The 19,290-nt window shown below is 35.6% G+C and overlaps 2 protein-coding genes and 1 pseudogene across 2 annotated transcripts; 2 read left to right on the top strand and 1 right to left on the bottom strand.

Moving 5' to 3' along the window:
• Positions 1-378: 378 nt before the first annotated feature.
• LOC109112716 lies at positions 379-6,977 on the top strand. The gene is made up of 11 exons (XM_042746533.1): positions 379-836; positions 1,377-1,437; positions 1,737-1,749; positions 1,880-2,020; positions 2,944-3,099; positions 3,196-3,245; positions 5,630-5,688; positions 5,857-5,993; positions 6,098-6,316; positions 6,412-6,726; positions 6,946-6,977. Exons 1-11 carry the CDS (start codon positions 823-825, stop codon positions 6,975-6,977), a joined length of 1,197 nt encoding a protein of 398 aa, XP_042602467.1. The 5' UTR covers positions 379-822.
• A 159-nt stretch (positions 6,978-7,136) lies between these two features.
• LOC122141106 (adhesion G-protein coupled receptor F3-like) lies at positions 7,137-12,636 on the top strand. The gene is made up of 8 exons (XM_042747252.1): positions 7,137-7,278; positions 7,415-7,614; positions 7,727-7,906; positions 9,813-11,129; positions 11,231-11,272; positions 11,375-11,407; positions 11,513-11,582; positions 11,950-12,636. The coding sequence occupies exons 2-7, from the start codon at positions 7,525-7,527 to the stop codon at positions 11,552-11,554; spliced, it is 1,704 nt and encodes a 567-aa protein (XP_042603186.1). The 5' UTR covers positions 7,137-7,278; positions 7,415-7,524; the 3' UTR covers positions 11,555-11,582; positions 11,950-12,636.
• Positions 12,637-14,539: 1,903 nt separating this feature from the next.
• Positions 14,540-17,663, bottom strand: LOC109113002 (annotated as a pseudogene).
• Positions 17,664-19,290: the final 1,627 nt, after the last annotated feature.

Genomic DNA, 19,290 nt, shown 5'->3' with positions numbered 1-19,290 from the left:
ACTGTCCATATTCATGTTCTCCACAACAACCAAATAATGAGGCTCAGTGATTTCACCTCATGCTGAATAAACATGGTATGTTACCACATATTTCCATTGTCATATGTGGGTTAGATGAGCTGGATGCGGTAGTGGTCACCATAACAGGGAACATAACAGGGAAACATAACCACATCACTTGAGGTTTAAAACAACAAATGAAACAAGACATAATAAGATTAAAATCTGAGGATATTATTTCCATTTAATTTGAGAGCAAATACAATCTTTCAGACTGGAAGTAAGATTTTACTTCAGTTGGCTGAAATGGGCACTTTGAGTTTATTGTCAATAAACCGAAAGTTCATTTGAATAGCTTTATCTATAACACAGTTTAGAAGCTTGAAATGAAACAAATTCGTACATAGGCCATTCAACATTCAAAAACAGCAGAACTTCTTAAGTCTAAAAGTCTTATATCTAAAAGTACAGCAAGATTTAAAAATGAAAATGATTTATCTAAATCAGCCACAAAGGACAATCTAACCAAACATAGTTGGACAAAGCATGCAGCTCTGAGCTACATTTGTTAGCCAAATTTCAATGGAAAGTCTGAAGCCATGACTATTGTGTGTTAACTTCCAGGTGGCCTATGGACTTGGGGAATGTGAAATGCAAATGTGAGAGAGGGCTTTGTAAATTAGCTTTTGCCTGCCCCGCTGCATTCGTCAACTTTCCTTAATTCTCATTCAGCACCACCTTTCACTTTGGAAACTGGTTCACAGGGAACATGTTGTTATGACAGATAACATAGCCTAAAACTTGTTGATCCTCTCTTTTAAAATGCAGATTGTAAGGTCAGTATGCTTGTCTTTGGTTAATATTTTTGTAGAAAAGCGGTCAAATAAGATTATTAAGGTTCTTATTTTAAAAAATCTTTAAAGTTTCATCTTAAAATACATATATACTATTATCCTACAGTATGTGTATAATTTGGTGTTCACAGAATATGTTCACCAAACCATTTTAAAACTCATTGTGAATTTTTATGATTATATTTGATCTTCAAACAATGTTTCATAATTTTGTTTCTTAATATGTTATATCTTATATGTTCAGTTTATGGCAATTATTGAAAAAAAAAAAAAAAAATAACATGTTTCCATATGAATTTATTTAGCCGGTGTTTTGAAAGGCAGCATCTAGCTTTGGCAAAGTTTTTTGTAGTTCCATGGTTTGATGAGGTTTAATAAATTGAGAGATGGCATATCCCACTTTATAGTATTATAATATAAAAATAATTAGATTTAACAATTTCACTTAAGTTCAGAGAAAGGTTTCACTTAAAGACCTACGTTTGTGACTGTCTTTTTAAAAATTCAATGCAATCTCCTTAGGATCAAGACACTGTCTGGTGCAGGAATGCTGCTTTTTGCTGCGCTATTCATTTTTAGCCAAGTAAGTTCATAAAGGCAATATATATATAAGATTTTATCCTGAATAATTATAGATCATGAATAGTAATAGCCTGACTGCCACATACTGTACTACTACTGCTCTGACTGATGATCATGCCATTGAATTAATTTAACACTAGTCATCACCTTTATGCTTCAAATTCATTTAAATGTTAATATTAACAGTATTTTATGTGTTTTCTAATACATAATGTAAGAATCCCATTCTCTTTGTTAGACGTTATCATTTGACTAAAAAAACAAAAGTACTGACTGTTTTCTTCTTCTGTTACCTAACAGACTTCATATGTGGGTAAGTTTTAAGTAAATTTGACTAGACACTGTCCTTTCCAAAATCTAGTTTTAAAATCCACTATGTAGTTATATCACACACAAATAAAACATGCAGCAAATTTATAATTTTACAATGTGTATGTTTTCAGCTTCCGCAGAGGTGACCCAATGGGCAGAGATCATGATTGAGGGGAATAAAACATTAAATGTTGCAGTCCATCTGCCTGGACTTATAGGGACTCTTCTGGATACAACAGGGGTAACTATCACAGATGCTGAAATAGCAGCAGGTAAGTTAAACATACCATGATTCGAGTAATAGGTTTTTCTTTCTGATGTTGATTTAATTGTTTAAATTCACAATTGACCTACCGGTAAGCCCCGCCCCCTTGGTTACTGTTGCTCCCTCGGACAAACAAAGGAGTTGCTCACTCTTACAGTGACAGCTGTCAGTGTGAAAACCTTGTCCCACGATGTTATGCACAATTTTGGACACAGAAGGGCCACCATTCAAGTGGGAATTAAATATTCCATGGAGGGATATATAAAATATTTTAAAATAAATATGGTGGGTAACTCGAAGCGAGGGTTTACAGATCACAGTGCAAGCGGGATAGGTCTCATAGGTCATCACGATCGCAGATGACAAGACCCCGGATCAACACTGTTCATGTATCGTAGGGTACGATTAAATTAATGTACATTTAACCAGCTTAATATGGAGAGGCCCTGAAATGTAGGCCTTCGTTTATGTGTTTTTGACCTACACTGTACATGATGTGAGAATACGTCGCTATTTAGTTTTGTAACAACATATAATGGACTCACTAACTTTAATGTTAGCTAGTTTTAGCCAGATATACTTTGCTGTAGCACAAGATGGCATTAATGGAATCAGTGTTACAAGTACCACAAGCACATCGTTTTTCCATTTTTGTAGCATAAACATCAAACCGTTGAGCGCTTCTGATCTTCCAATGTTTCTCAATGGCGCTGAAACCAAAAGATGTCCGAGTTCGGCTCCCCGTGCAACTGATGCTCGACTGTCATTGGCTCATCTGCGTTCAAGGGGAGGGACTTACCGATAGGTCAAATATATATGTATATAAAAACATTTAGTTTTAACATTAATAAACATTAAAAAATAATGACAGATTACATATTAAAACAGCATAAATATGATACATCTTTATGATTATGTATGTTGTTATAGAGTGTGAGATAATTGGCCAAAATTCAACATGCTGGTGTGGACCAGACTATGTTTGGAGTAATCTTGTGTGTGACAATGTAAATAAATGCTGCAATGTGGACAAATGTGTGGCAAATGTTTCATACTACACACCTCTGTGTCTGCCAAAAGTGAATGGTAAGTTGTAAAAATATATCAAATTGAAGTAAAAGTCAGGCATCACGTGCAATTCTGGACGTTATTTATGATTGTTTCCCTCTGTGAACCTTATAGTTTCACTTATTGGTGTACTCACTGGGAGCTCCCCAGACGTCCAAACACTGGTAGGTGTGCATCACCTTATTTGGTAAATGATTACTCATTCTAAAATGCAGTAGCCTATCTGTAAGCAGCTGCAGAAATGCATAGTATAATTAAAAATGTAAGTGATAATGTACAGTCAGTCGGTGATTATAGCCAAATAAACCCCCATTTTGCGATAAAGACTGACACACTGACTGTACGTTATAACAATTATTGAACAGCCATATACATTAAATATACATTAATATACATTAAATATTGATTTGTGATTAAATTAGTTTATAATTCTACCTATCTCCTGAAGCCACAAAACATTTACAAATCTTTTATTTTGAATCAGTGGTTTGGAGTTTGTAGCATCACGTGATTTCAGCAAACGAGGCTTGGCTACATCATACAGTTTTGAACTCAGATATCGCGTTAGGGGCCCCCCTCTCTTGTTGGGCCCTTGGATTCGTTCTTCTTACCTTCCCCCACTTACTCTGCCTAGCTCTGCTCAAAAAAAGCACTTCATAAGCATATGAAAAAAAAAACACATTTTATTTTTAATAGTGTTTAATTATTTGTATATAATATTTAAAAGATACTCTTTCGTGAAAACATTTGCAATAGGTTTGTAAAAAAAAAAAAAAAAAACTAATGCCTTGTCCAAATACCCACACTTGTGGTCTTTGCACTTAATCACTTGACTACTTATATGACATATTTCCTGTGTTTGGCCCAAGTGTTCAAGTGATGAAGACCACAAGTGTGTGTACAACTTTTCATTACCTGATGGGACACACTTTAATTTCTGGTGCTTCTAATTAAGTGATAAATAGCAGTTGCAAATGATGTACAAAATAAATACAGACTACTCAACTTTGCATCAACAAAACGTGCAGCACTTTGTTTTACTACCAAATTATATGTAATATCTAATTATTATTAATATTTAAATGTGCTGTATGTAAGATTTTGACTCTACTAAATCATAAAAAAAAACATAAAATGTTTGCAGATATTTAAGATACATGGTAAGTTAACATACTAGTTTATCTGAAAAAACAATGCTACAGTCAGTTATTCTCCTTTGAAAATGTGCGTTCTGGGCCGGAATGTCGGTATTTGTTTTGTGAAACACGCACACTGCCAGTTTACCCAATTGTATTTCGGTACCCCGGGTTGCCAGTTGGCGGAAAACACAGCGTATTTCGTTTCGTTCATCATCAAGTGCGCTCGTTCCTGTTTGTGTCGTCAATCTGGCAACCTGTGTGTGCGTCAAGTCTATGGAGAAGGGGCCGGGTGAAAAAAACCCTCTCCAATATTTTGAATTTGGACTGCAATACCTAGTTCAACCACTCAGTGTCAATCGTACATACAGCACCTTTAACTTACATTGGAAAGGTTTCCGTGACCTCTCGCGATCTTGCCAAAAAGTCTCGCAGTTTATTTCCACAGCATGATGCATGATGGGATACACTAAGCCTTGAATACCGCTCTGGAGTGGTATTCGAGATTGTGTGGATTTAGTGTGCGTCAAGGGCACTGCGCTTTGGCGTTTTTAAGATCTGGACAGTCTTGCACACTTACTTCCTGTAGCGCGCACACGCTCTCAAGTGGGCAAGACTGCAAGTGTTTGTATTTGGACAAGGCAAAAGTCCAGCTACGTTATCGTGCTACAGGCTGCGCGGGTCTTAAAGGGTTAGTTCACCCAAAAATTTAAATTATGTCATTAATGACTCACCCTCATGTCGTTCCTTACCTGTAAGACCTCCGTTCATCTTCGGAACACAGTTTAAGATATTTTAAATTTAGTCTGAGAGCTTTCTGACCCTCCATTGAAAATGTATGTACGGTATACTGTCCATGTCCAGAAATGTTAAAAACATCATCAAAGTAGTCCATGGGACATCAGAGGGTCAGTTAGAATTTATTGAAGCAGCAAAAATACATTTTGGTCCAAAAATTTACAATTATAAATTTACAAACCATGGAATTATACATTTATAAAAATTACAACTTTATTCAGCATTGTCTTCTCTTCCGGCTCATTTGTGGGTGCAGTGACGCCGCTGACGTATGATGCTGCTGATGTGTTATCTTTGTTATTGGGCGCACCAGAAAACACATCAGCAGCGTCGTACATCAGCGATGAACAGAGGTCTTACGGGTTCAGAACGACATTAGGGTGAGTCATTAATGACATAATGTTAATTTTTGGGTGAACTAACCCTTTAAGTGATGAGCAGACCACTAGGTGGCACTATTAATTAAACAGATTCACTTATTCGAGAGAGCCACTTAATAAAGAAATATAGTATTATTGAACTGAAAAAAAAAAACGTAACTAAAATTACAGAGCGGTTATTTATTCAGTTATAACAAAACCCTTACTCATCATCTTAACACATTTGCTTTTCAGCTGCTGAATGCTTTTAATGTGCTAAATGCCTTCAACTCATTGACCATGCAAGGCAGCCTGTAAGATATTCTCCTTATCATTTTTATCTTAGATTTTTATTTGACCATCTGAATGTAAATAAAGTAAAAAATAAAGACTTGAAATACTTTTTTGTTGTTTATTTATTTGATAAGATTTACAATGATTTGTAACCAAGATCTTCATGTTTCTTCTCTTTTGTCACACAGTTACACAGGCATAAGTACATACGCTCACAATTTCACAGTCTCTCTTAGTTCTGTGTTTTCCACCCTCAAAGTTCAAAGCATAATTTCTACGCTGTTGACAAATCGAACCATTTACAGTCTCAGTGTTAAGTCACTAGGTAAAACACTGCAACCACACCAATATTTTTGGTCAATATGTTTGATCTATCCAGCCATTCCTACCCATCTTTTTACTAACAGTATTTTATTTTTTTATTTGCAGGCATGGTATACATGGAGGCACCTACAGGAAAAGTGTGTTACAATTCAAGACAACAGCTGAACTGTACCAGTATAGAGGCTATGAGCAAGTGCGTGTGGCAGATGTCCAGAGATGATGAAGCGACATTGACTCTGGGACCAGGGAGTGAAGTACAGCTGTCAGATACTTGTACAGAACTCTCAACAGTCACTCTTCTAAAGACAAATGGATTCTGGTCAGGTGTGTTGAATGTAATCATATATATGAGTGAAGCGTGATGCCATTTATGATACTGTGACCTTTTGTTCTCAATTATCATTTTCTTTATATTCCAGGAACATACATCTGCCTTTTCGTCGCTGGGAACATAGCTCACATGGCCATGGCACCCATTCAAATTGCACTTCTGCCAGAGGTCATTAATGTGACAAGCAATCCACAAACTGCAGATTGTTCTGCATCATCATCCACCAAAGTTAGCATCTTATGTTCCATCGAAAACAGCACTGAAACCTACAAAGCCATGCTAAAACTAATCCTGACCAAAAACCACCACTTAAAAAATATAATTAAAAAAATATCTTATAAACCTCACTTTACATTAAACAAAAATACAACTACTTATTATCTTGGCTGCACTTTATTTTACAGTACGTGTACTTACATGTACTTATAGTGTACTTACAATGTATTTATCTAAGAACGTTATGGTAATACAAGGTAAGTACATGGGGTAGGGTTAGGTTTAGGGGTAGGTTCAGGGTTAGTACCTAGTTATTACATAGTTATTGTAATTACTAAAATAAGTACATAGTATGTACATGAGGAACAGGACTGTAAAATAAAGTGCTACCATTATCTTTATAAAGCAAATAATCAACTGAGTCTGCAAGTCACATAACATTTATATTATTTTTATATAAACATATATAATTGACAGTTTTTGTAATTGAGCAATTTACCAAGTATTGCAAATGTAAACCTGTTCTAAGTCAAGCATTATTAAAATGTGTAAAATTCTCTCTCTCTCTCTTTTTTTTTTTTTTTTTTTTGCGAGAACAATGGAATAATCAAATATACAGCAGATTTCACTGTTGATTGTCAGGCAGAAGGCAAACCAAGTTCACTTGAGGCCAGCTGCACTTTAGAGAACTCTTTGAATCAGCTGCGAAATCACACAATAAGAGTACCAATCATTTACCGTAAGTACTGAAAATCATGCTCTGCTATTGCAAAAGAATACCATTGTACAAAACCCCTTGGTGACTGGTAAAGTAAAAATCTAATGTTTGGATGATTCATTTGTTTGTTTGTTTGTGTGTTTGTTTGTTTTTACAGCCAGTGACCTGTTTTGTGCAGAGGAAGAAATTCAAGGGAGAAAATGGCCAAAAACAAAGAATAATGAAACAGCCATTATAGATTGTACTGCAACAGGGAGACAGGGCTTAATGAAACGCAAATGCACTGGAAAAACATGGGGGGAAGAACTCTCTCTTTGTGTTAAAGTAGTCCTGAATAGTGTAGCTTCGCAAGCAAAGGTATGCACATTTAGAAGAGGTGACTGATATTGAGGTATTGAGTTGAAGACATTACTATGGCATCTGAACTGTGCCTTTAATGTGGAAATGTCTCATTTTTATCTCTCTCCAGGATTTTGAAAAAGGACTTGGAGCAACACAAGAAGGCGCTCAGTTTATCTTTCAGAGCTTGAAAAATAACACAGCTGAAGACGATGAGAACACTTTTGGTGACGTCAAGACTGCTGTTTCTGTTTTCGAAACTATGAACAAGGCATCAGTAAACATGGCACTAGGCGAGAACCTTCTTGCAGTAAGCATTTCAACTACTTCACTCACTTTTGATACATACACACACACACAAACATTCATACATTATTTATTAGTATTATGTATTATATATAATGAAATAACTCAAATAATTTTTTTTAAATTCAAGTTTTTATATATTTATATACAGTGCATTGTGAAAATACTGCTTTAAATTACTTTTTTCTACACTCCATACACCATAATCACAATGCAAAAACAGAACTTGTAAATTTATTAAAAATAAAAAGCTGAAATAAATACTTTGCATGAGTATTCAAACCCTTAACTCATTACTTAGCTGAAGCACCTTAACAGCCTCAAGTCTTTTTGCGTATGATGCGACAAGCTTTTGTCTTGGAAATTCGCAATATTAATCTGACTTCACCACGGACAACTCAAACAACTACAGTTGTTACTACCTCAGTCACACACCTCAGCCCGAGGACATCTCTATAGTCTTCCAACACTACCACTGTCTTTGCGGTGGTCTCGGGAGCCCATTGGTCACAATAACCAAGAGAGACTTCCTGAACAGAAGGATGTATGAACATACCCCTTTGACTCCTTCTGAGGCCGTTACATAAAATATTTCCATCACACTTTACTCATCAGCATTTGGCAATTATCTGCCGTTCTTCTCCTCACCTCTTCACCTGTTAAGCTCTGTCAGGTTGGATGGGGGGAGATGCACATTTTCAGGTTTCTCCAGAAATATTTGACTGGGTTCAAGGCCAGGCTGTGGCTGGGCCACTCAAGGACATCCACAGAGTTGTCTATAAGCCACTCTTGCTGTGTGCTTAGGGTCATTGTCTTGTTGGAAGGTGAACCTTCTGCCTAGTCTGAGCTTCTGAATGCTCTGGACTAAGGCTATCTATTTTTGATGAACCTCAAACCATATTCTTTTTTTGCAAATTCCAAGTTGTTTTTTGTTTCTCTTCACTGAGGAGAAGATTGAGTCTGGCCACACCGACATAAAGCCCAGATCGGTGGAGTGTTGCTGCTGCAGTGATGTTTGTCATTCTGTTGGTTTCTCCCATCTGCATATATGATCATGGAGCTCAACTAGAGTGAGCATTAGCATCTTGGTCACCAGTCTAGATAAGGCCCTTCTCCATCAGTTGCTCAGTTTGGCCAGGAGGCCAGCACTAGGAAGAATTCTAGTTGTTTCAGTAATCTTCCATTATGGATAATAAAGGCTACATGATTCCGTGAACCTTCAATGAAGCAGATTTTATTCTGAACTCTTCCCCAGATGTGTGGCTTGACGCAAACCTGTTTCTGAGCTCTACAGGCAGTTCTTTTGACCTCAGGACTTGGTTTTTGCTCTGATATGCATTTTCAGCTGTTAGACCTTTTATTAAGATATGTGTGCCATTCCAAATCATACTCATTCAATTGAATTTGCCACAGGTTAACTTCACTTGAAGTGTAGTAACATCTACAAGCAATATGAATGCTCCTGAGATAAATTTCAACGGTCCCAGATATTGGTTTGAATACTTATGCAATGGAATCATTTAAGTTTTTTATTTTGAATAAATTTGCAAAGATGTTAAAAACCTGTTTTTTGCTTTGCCATTAAGGTGTATGGAGTGTAGAATGATGTGGGGGAAAAAAGTAATTTAAAGCAATTTAACAAAAGGCAGCAACATAACAAAACATGAAAAAAATGAAGCGGTATGAATACTTTCGCATGGCACTGTATATATCTATCTATATATATATATATATATATATATATATATATATATATATATATATATATATATATATATATATATATGCATACAGTATATTACATCAATATAATTTCACTATGTAACTCAGGCTCTAACATTGTCAAAATGGCCATATGCTTTACCATATTTGCACTTATCAGTTACAGGAAAAAATCTGTTCTCTTATAGGATTTCATCGACTCCGCTAGCAGCATGTTGAACGTAACCTGGGAAGTGGGAGACAAGGAAGAGAGCAGTTCACTGGCTTCACAATATCTGTCATCGGTAGAAGGCCTTGTGAAAAGCATCCGAATAAATGCTAGTGAGGGTTACAACTCCTCAAACATTCAGCTTCAGATCTGCCGAAACGGCAGCTCTTGCAACAAAACCGTTTTCAACGTGGACGTTGAGCTGAATGCCACAGCAGATATGGTGAAAACAGTAGGATTGCAGAGCTTGGCCAACCGTCTGCCAAATCTGGGCTACGAGGGTGCATCGTTTCCTAGCATAGTCGTATCCAGCACAGTTGAGAACAACACTCAGCCGTCGGTGAACATCAGAATGGCATTTCCAAATGAAGTGGACAGCAAGGCCACGATGACCTGCGTTTTTTGGAACGTCACTGAGCAAAGATGGTCAAATGAGGGCTGTGAATACGTTAAAGGCCCCGGGAACCTTGCCTACTGTGAATGCAACCATCTTACCTCCTTCTCCATGCTCATGTCTAAGCATGCAGTAAGCATGCCTTTTCTAGATCAGCTCACGTATGTCGGACTGGGAGTCTCCATATGCTCTCTTATCGTCTACATCATCATCGAGTGTTTGGTCTGGAGCGCTGTAGTCAAATCCAACCTCTCCCATTTCCGGCACACTGCTCTCCTCAACATCTCTCTGTGTCTGCTTTTGGCCGACTGCAGCTTCTTAGCTTCCTCCTTCCCATCAATCCTAAATGAAACCTTGTGCCTTGTTTTGGTGGTGGCGAAGCATTACTTCTTCCTTGCAATGTTCTTTTGGATGCTGTGTCTGAGCATCATGTTGGTCCACCAGCTCATTTTCGTCTTCAGCCACACTGGGAAAAAGGTGTACATGATCCTCGGATTCACCATTGGTTACGTTTGTCCGACAGTGACTGTGGCTGTTACATACGTGTACTACGACCTAGCAAGTGACATTCCATACTACAGCTCCAAAACGTGCTGGCTTACCTATAAGTCAGCAATGCAGGGATCCATCCACGCATTTCTCTTCCCAGTCGGGACCATTATTCTGGTGAACCTGTTTTCCATGATGGTGGTCATTGCAACTGTTTTAAAGCCATCTGGAGCTGAGAGCAACAAAAAGGGAGACAAAGAAGCTATGAAAAGCATCATCAAAGTGGTTATCTTTCTCACGCCAGTTTTTGGGGGGACTTGGATTCTGGGGCTTTTTGTGTTTCTGATGGACGACTTTACACAGTTTATTACATACGTAGTGCATTACTCATTCACCATTGTCAACTCCCTGCAGGTATTAACCAGTCTCTCTATGCAAATGATAACACTTTAAATAATACAATAGATATATTTAATAATTTATACCTGATTCCTCTGTATCATTTATACTTCCAGGGCTTCTTCATCTTGTTGACAGGATGTTTTGCAGAAAAAAGGGTATGCACTGTGTTTACTTCAAAACATTGTTTTTTTTTTGTTTTTTTTTTTAGTTTAATTAGTTCCACAGGACACTGACATGTTTCTTGTTTTTTTCTTCAGGTCCGAGATGAAATATTGAGAATAGTTCTGGGGGTAAGTTCTGGGAAACTCTTGATTTCAAAATGTGTTAAAATGATTTGAATTAAGCAAAAAAAAAAAAAACATTTAAAAAACAAAATTATGATTTCCTTCCACCAGAAATCAGGAAAAGATCAAGGAACAGTAACAACCACAAAATAAATGATCCATATAAATGAATGCACACAAGGTATGTGTTTGAATATACCTTAATTTTTTTTTTTTTTATTATTTTATTTATTTTTGTATTTTTTTATTTTGTCAAGCCACATTTATTTATATAGTGCTTGATATAATGCAGGTTGTTTCGAAGCAGCTCCATGGTAATAAACGGAAAAAAAGCACTTCCATTCCAGTTGTATCGCAGCTCTACAAAAGACGACTTTCGTTGTTATTTAGCCCAGTTTAGTTCAAATGTTGATTCAGTTCAGTTCAATATTCACTTCTATAACAGAGTCAGTGTCCATTAAACAACTTCAAAGGCAGCTCTACAGAAGACAATAAAAATTCTTAAGAAATTTCTTTAATAAATGTTCTGTTTCCAATGTGTATTGCAGAAGGAGCATGTAAAAAATTATAGGACATTGATCCACCTCTGAACCCACAGAAGCAACAAAAATAGGAGAGGGAGCGCAACTGTTTGCTGAAGACCTAAAAGTACTTGTACTTTAAAAGACGTTAAGTCGACATCTTTGGAACAAAGTATAGGCTGTTGTCATCCCTTTTTATTTACTGTATAAAATTAGGAACAAACAGTGAGAAACAGATAAAAAATATATATATAATAAATGTTAATGTTTGTGTTTTTAAAAGAACAATATAAGTACTGCTGTATATATGTAGCAATTATCTGTAGTTTTCTACTCTGATTGTTGTTGTCTTTTATTTAACACTGTCTCTCTACATGTAATGTAAAAAGTGGTCACCTACCTAGGTTGTAAGCTGATTAGTTTTAGCTCTGCTTCTATTTTGCAAAACATAAAAAAACTATTACATCAACTTCTGCGTACTATTTAGTAATTCTGACAAAATATCTGAAGTTAATTTAACACATCTTAAGCACTCTTCTTGAGATTGACAATATATATTTTTGGTCGTTGTTGTTTTTTTTTTTTTTTTTTTTCTCTTGTTAGACCCATTTCCTTGTTTCTTTTAAAGGGATATGGAAAATAGAGGGATGAGATTGTTAATAAAGATGTTTATTGTAAGATGGTTAATTAATAAAATACTTTGCTTATCAAAGAGTAATGTTTTTCAGATGTAAAATATGATGGTTTAGTTCTGCCTGTAGATCACAGCAATAATGGCAACAGTAAGAGCTATAGTTCCCAGAATTCCTCCATCAATGTGCACATCTGCAGAAGGCATAAAACTGTCACCATATAAGCCACGTGACATTTCAACTTTTCTGACATGTCAGACAGGCTAAATTTTGCTTACCCATCCAATTTTGTGAAAGAAATTTAGATGCTTTCTCCTTCATAGGGCTTGAAGTCTACACAAGACTTAAGGCAATACATTTCAAATGCTTGAAGGATCACTCCTTTGGCGTTAAGATCTAAACAAGTGATGCTTAATGAATTTTCTCATCTTGGAAATTAGTTTGTTAACTTTGCATTTGCTGTAATAGAAAATAATCTCACCTAAACTATCTGTGAGGATGTACTGTATGGAATGGGAAACTCCCATCTTGCTTTTTCATCTAATATTAAATTTCTTCGTAGCTGTCAGATAAGAATTCATTAAAGATATGATCAAAATAGCGATGATGAGATTGCATAGTAAATACAATCTAGTTAAAACAAAAGGCAGTAGAGATTTGTATAATAGATTTTTGTTTTAAAAGGAAAGACTTAGATCTCCAGCAAATCTCCTTCAAACAAATCTCTTTGTAAATCTGAATATATAAATGAAACTTATATCTTATCTTATTGAACTGACAAAAAAACATGTATAATATGGCATTTGATTCATACAGTATAATAATATAAAGCATAAAAGGTTTTTGGCATACTGTTAGCTTTGCTAATTTTAGTTTACAAATACATTTTTACTGACCTAAACTGATTTCAAGAATGTCCTCCTGTAATTCACCTGCATCTGCATCCTCACCTAACATTTAATAAAGCATAAATATATGTAAGAGTTTTTTCAATACTATATATAACATTTAAATTGAACATGATCATAAAATGTCCAAAATATTGTACTATATTGAGTTGGAAGGCCATGCGCCTGTAAGGTATACTGATTATAGATTAGATTAATATATTTACATGCTTTACAGGCTGTGTTTTCTTTACCATAGTTCAAAATGTATTTTAAATTGAAAAAATATATATATTAATAATAATGAGGTTTGAAATATCTTGAGCATGAGAAGTACTATGAAGGGAATGATTCTCCACACAGAGCCCATGTTAACTCCAGAACATATGAATAAAACTTCAGAACTTCTGAAAAGCTGAGACAATTACCAAGTGAAGTGACACACATGGGTAGTGGTAGTTAGTGGCCTGTCATGTGTATAGTGAAGTGTCAGTATACTGCATGCATCTGCTCTTCTTTACGCTTTATCTCGTTTTTATTTATTTATTTTTTTTAATCTTATTTATCTGTATCCTTCTTTATGACAACAATATCAGAAGTTAAATCAGTTTAGAATGGTTAGGGTTACGTTGCTACAAAAGAGAGTCACTCATAGCATCTGATGAGCAACAAAAAACAAAATGCAATTTCAACTTAATAGAACATATGTGAGCAGCAGTGTTGTATTTAATGGGCTACAATAAAAAAAAAAAAAAACTTTAATGACATTTTATGAAAAAACTAATTTGGAATGTAAATGAAAATATGAGATGAAACAAATAAATCAAAGTAAATGAAGCCGTTACATGTTTCTCTATTTAAATTAAATTAGTAAAATTGATTTGCTGTTTGCAAGTTTTTGTTTCAAGTACAAAGGCTCATATGTAAATTGACTTTTTAATATTTGATCCGCAAATATAGATTTTAGCTTTACTACAGGCCATAATATAACATCAGCCTTGAAACATAGGTGAATAGAGTCATATCATATCAGGGAGTTTTCAGATAAGATTAAGATATTATCATTATAGATAGGATGTTTTTAATCGAGCGCAGCATTAGTTCAGTCAGGCCATGTAGGCATAGTGTTGCGACCAGCTGATGCGGTCAGCTGTCAAATCGCTCCAATCACTACCATTCTCCTATTAGACACGGGACATATATACGTGGCATTACTGCTCGGTAAGTATGCTCAAACTGCTCGCAACCCTCCCTCCCTTTCAGTGATTCAGCAACTTGGGTCAAAGGTCCCAACATTTCTTGGATTGTCCCATATTAGTTTAGTATTAGTATTAGTCTCGACTGACTAGGGAACAGGAAGACAAAAAGTTTAGTTTAAGTAAACTTTAGTCACAATACAAGTCTTTATAACCATCAGGAGATACCTGTGCTCATGTCAGTGGTGAGGCTACGAGCAGAGGACATCCTCAGTTTGATGTCTGGATCCTGGTCCATCACCACTATGGTGGGCTGGCGGTTCACAGCAGGCCACTGCATCACAATGTCATTGTCACCGCTGGCCAGATGGAAGTACAGACCTGTGTAGTCACCTGTGTAATCAGAGTAATCAGACAGTAGTCATACTTAAACGCCAAAACCGTAACCCTCAGGGCTGTAGAAACAAGGGCTGTTCAGCACGGTGTTGTAGTCGGCTGTTTCCAGGATGCTCGAGAAGTTCTGGATGCACCAGACAGCGGCAGGGCAGTGTGTCTCTGTCAGTCTGATATCATCAATGAATATGCCCCCTTCAGAGTTACCGGGGTCTCCTCTTACTCCCTGGAATGCATAGTGGAATTTTGCGCCTATTTGCATAGGCACATGACCAATCTTCCATGTTTTGTCTTCATCAGCTGGGAAAGGAAAACCTTTCGTTATCACCACATTCATTTTAAGATAAACGATTACATAAGGGATCAATTAAAGGATAATAAATGACTGAGTATGTTATTTTGATTGTTATATGGCTACTCAATAAATAAATGAATGCGTGGACATTGAAGTTTGATTTACAATTATTTTACAATCTCACATGTTTCATATCTTAAAACTTTCCTGCAGTAGACACTCTTAATAATATAGAGGGTTTTCACACTGATGACAAAGAAGAGCCATTTTTGGTTCCCCAAAGAACCTTTCAATAAACAATTCTTAAAATATTTTTTTTTCTTTATGCGGAGTCGGCAAACTTGGCTGTGGGTGAGATCGGCTGGATCTGGTGCAGAAGATTCAGCTTAAATATGCCTACTTTTATACAAATGTGAAAAACAGTAGTTACAGCCGAGTATGTCCAAATTCATAGTATTCATTAAACAGTAGGTAAAAATATTCAGATGACTTACTATTTACTACATATAAAACTAAATGTACATACTATTCAGTACGCCATTTCAGACTCATCTTTATTGGAAAGAACATTTTCAAAATCTAAAGAATCTCTTTTCACTATAAAGTTTTCCTGAATGCTAAAGGTTCTTTGTTGAAACCACAGATGCCAATAAAGAACCCTTATTTTTAATAGTGTAGGCTACAAGTAGTTAAAAAAAGAAAATAATTACCCCAGATTGTGTGGAGTTTTTTAAATTTATGAACGGTTCCTGTTCTGTCATCCATCTTGGTCCAAATTACTAGCCTGTCCTTTACACTCCCTGTCATTTTCTAGAAAAACTGGAGGCCTTGTATCTTCCACTTAGGATACAGGATGCGGGACTCGAGGAGAGCAGATTGCTCTGCATTTCCAGTGGAGGTGTCAAAGTGCATAGTATATCCTAAATCTAAAAATCACAATGCAAAAATGTTATTTACATTGGTCAAACTGCAACCACTTTTGGAACATCTATATTACAGGTGATTGAGATTTGTAACCTCTGCATTGTCAACTGTGTGTATGATCCTCGACACCAGGAGAGCTTTTGAGATGGACCCAATCAGCATCATCAGTCGAACTCTGTATCATCCCACAAATGTTTATGTTCTCAAAAGTGGACTGGTCCAGCAGGGTAAGAGAAGAGGCTGAAGAAAAGCAGAAATTAAATAAATAAATTGTATTTATATATAAATATATTTTATTAACATATTTACATCATATTATATTAACATTATTAACATACAGCAGTTGTACATTCGATTCAGTCTGACAATATCCATCTCACTAAAGTCCAGGTATTGCCCTATGATGTTGAAGAACTCTGGGATGTTGGTGGTGATGGTAGGAATATTTGGGTCTTTGTTGAAAGCGAATGGATGATAATGCATGACAGATTCATAGTCATACGGATGGAGTATTTAGATCTGTGACAAAACTATCATCATATTTGTTAAAGCTATGCTCCATGCCTTAAAAAAAAAAAAAACATTATGATATATAAAAGGCACATGCAAAATTGTAAGATTAAGTAATGAATATTAAACTACACAGCAACTGACACACTAACCTTCAATGACCTGATTTAGCAAGATGTTCACATAGTCATCTCAGTCCTGACGAGACTGTGTATGATAAAAGCCCAGGGCATGCAGCAGTTCATGCTCAATCACGCCTTACGATCACAACCAGGCCCCAGATAAAGCACCTGTCCAGTTTGTAGTTCTCCAACATGAGACCAGCACCTGCATAGCGGCAATTGCAAGTCCTGTTATGTGAATTGTTTTATAAGATGACTGGTGTTTTCTGATGGCTGAATTCCCTATGCAGCACCATTATTTGAAGTGAATGGTTAGTTTAGTAAAACTTTTTATTACCATGAGCACACCAGATGAACTGATCTGATTTTGGGATAAAATTCTGTTTGAACCTGCTTATGCTCAACATTAATATGCTGGTGTTATAACCGAAATAGTTTTTGCAATGTTTGCCTTAACACATACCCATCTCTCTTCTCAAATTTGATGAATGTCTTCTCGCCTTCCTAGGGTTTTAAAATCAACACAGGACTTTAGACGGTACATTTCAAATGCTTGATAAACAGCACCTTTTGCATTAAGGTCTGTAAAAAGATAATAATTTATCCATAAAGAAAATCATCATAATAAAAACACAAACTTGTCAGTTTTTGTACTTGATTTGGTAAGCAACTGAAAACCACCTACCCAGGCTGTCAGACAGAATGTATGGAATAGGGAACTTCCATCTGTATGTTGTGTCAATAAGCCCAACGTGACCAGCCTGTAAAGAGATATAGGACATTTCTAAAGTCGACAACTGATACTGAAATATATATCAAGAAGATTTTTGCATATCTGCACACACAAACACACACACACACACATATTTATAAATAGTGATTGTGCACTTAAAGGTATTGCAATGTCTCATTCAATTTAAATTAGGATGTACTGAATGAAAAAACAGAATTGGGCTATTTAGAAAGTGCAAAAAAACTGAAATAATTTTAGATAAATGAAGATGATAGCCAATTCAGTGCTAAATTGTGGCAAAACTTTGGGAAAGCAATATTGTTAAAAGCAAAATGGGTGCATTTAAATGCATTCAATTAACACATGATGTATACAGTAGATTCATAAATGGAGTTGTATGAATGTCTTTTGATACATCAGTTTTGTTCACTTGCCCTGATTGACTCAACTGAATCATTACCAAACAAAGAGTCGTTCACAGCCGAAGTCCTTCATGTTTATTAAAGTCCTTTATTATTATTATTATTATTATTATACTTTAAAAGATCATACAATGCATAGACATCAGATCTCACTACATGAAAAAGTGTTAAATTCTATAAATTATTTCTTTCATTAAAAGTGATGTTTTTGTACACTTCTTATTTCTAGAAACTGAATTCAGAGAGTCATAAAATATTTTAATTGTTCATGAAAATATTCTCATTTTGGTGTATCCAAATAATCAGTGTTGTTATATTTTTCCTTGATTTTCATATCCATGTATTAATTTATGATTTATTACTACTTGAGTTATGCTTCTTATTTTAATCATCATCATATATTCACATTCAATTATTTACTCATTCATTACTGTAACTCATTATGTTATATGTAATATTTGTAGTATTTGTAGTACACACACACACACACACACACACACACACACACACACACACATATATATTTTTTTTACTGGTGTTTTGTTAGATATTGGACGTCTTTCAACTACTGCCTGAGTAATAATGTTTCTCAGAATTAGTCATTAACAGTAGGCTACTAGATGTTCTTTTCCAGACACTGTGTTTTTGTAATTTAAGATATGACACTTGAAACTGCTTGTTTTGCGGTTTTTGTTCTAAAGGTCTGAAAACCATGTCTATATTTAACCGCAACAACATTTGATGGTCACAATGACTGAACCTTACCTGACCTACAGTCATTAGGACAACATATGACACCATGGATGAGTGACATAATGGATAAGTCTGTTTAACCTTTTCTTATTAGACATAATCACCAGTTTGGGAGGATGTAGGTTTCCAGTACATATAATAATTGTCCCTACTTTGGTTCTTTACTCTTTTACTCTTCACTCTTTACTCTGCTTTCCCCTCTCCTCGCATTCTGCTTATAGCTACTTTGGGCTATTCTTCTAATATTCACTACTTCATCCCTTAGATATAATAATTTGGAATACTCTTAGTACAAATTATTGAAAAAGATCTTAATTTTGTTTAAACTTCCTATTTATAATTTTCATATTTACTATGTTTTATCACTAAGTTTTATTTAATACATTTATGATTCCTTGTTTTAAAACTGATCTCTCTGTCATTGATCTCACTCCATCACGTTAGTTTGATTCTTAACTTCTGAACCGAACTCATTTGTTCAGTGAAGGGGGCGTGTTCGTT

Source organism: Cyprinus carpio, chromosome B20 (assembly GCF_018340385.1).
Source record: "Cyprinus carpio isolate SPL01 chromosome B20, ASM1834038v1, whole genome shotgun sequence".
NCBI lineage: Eukaryota > Metazoa > Chordata > Actinopteri > Cypriniformes > Cyprinidae > Cyprinus > Cyprinus carpio.
This window is presented reverse-complemented; position numbering and strand designations above follow the sequence as displayed.

What these genes read in the sequence shown, in the direction of transcription:
- LOC122141106 (XM_042747252.1), top strand. Translation starts at nt 7,525, where the DNA reads ATGAAACGCAAATGCACTGGAAAAACATGGGGGGAAGAACTCTCTCTT. An exon ending in GTGTAGCTTCGCAAGCAAAG is followed by an intron (nt 7,615 to 7,726) that starts GTATGCACATTT and finishes ATCTCTCTCCAG; the next exon opens with GATTTTGAAAAAGGACTTGG. An exon ending in CCATTGTCAACTCCCTGCAG is followed by an intron (nt 11,130 to 11,230) that starts GTATTAACCAGT and finishes TTATACTTCCAG; the next exon opens with GGCTTCTTCATCTTGTTGAC.
- LOC109112716 (XM_042746533.1), top strand. An exon ending in TTGACCATGCAAGGCAGCCT is followed by an intron (nt 5,689 to 5,856) that starts GTAAGATATTCT and finishes TTTGTCACACAG; the next exon opens with TTACACAGGCATAAGTACAT. An exon ending in TCTCAGTGTTAAGTCACTAG is followed by an intron (nt 5,994 to 6,097) that starts GTAAAACACTGC and finishes TTTTATTTGCAG; the next exon opens with GCATGGTATACATGGAGGCA.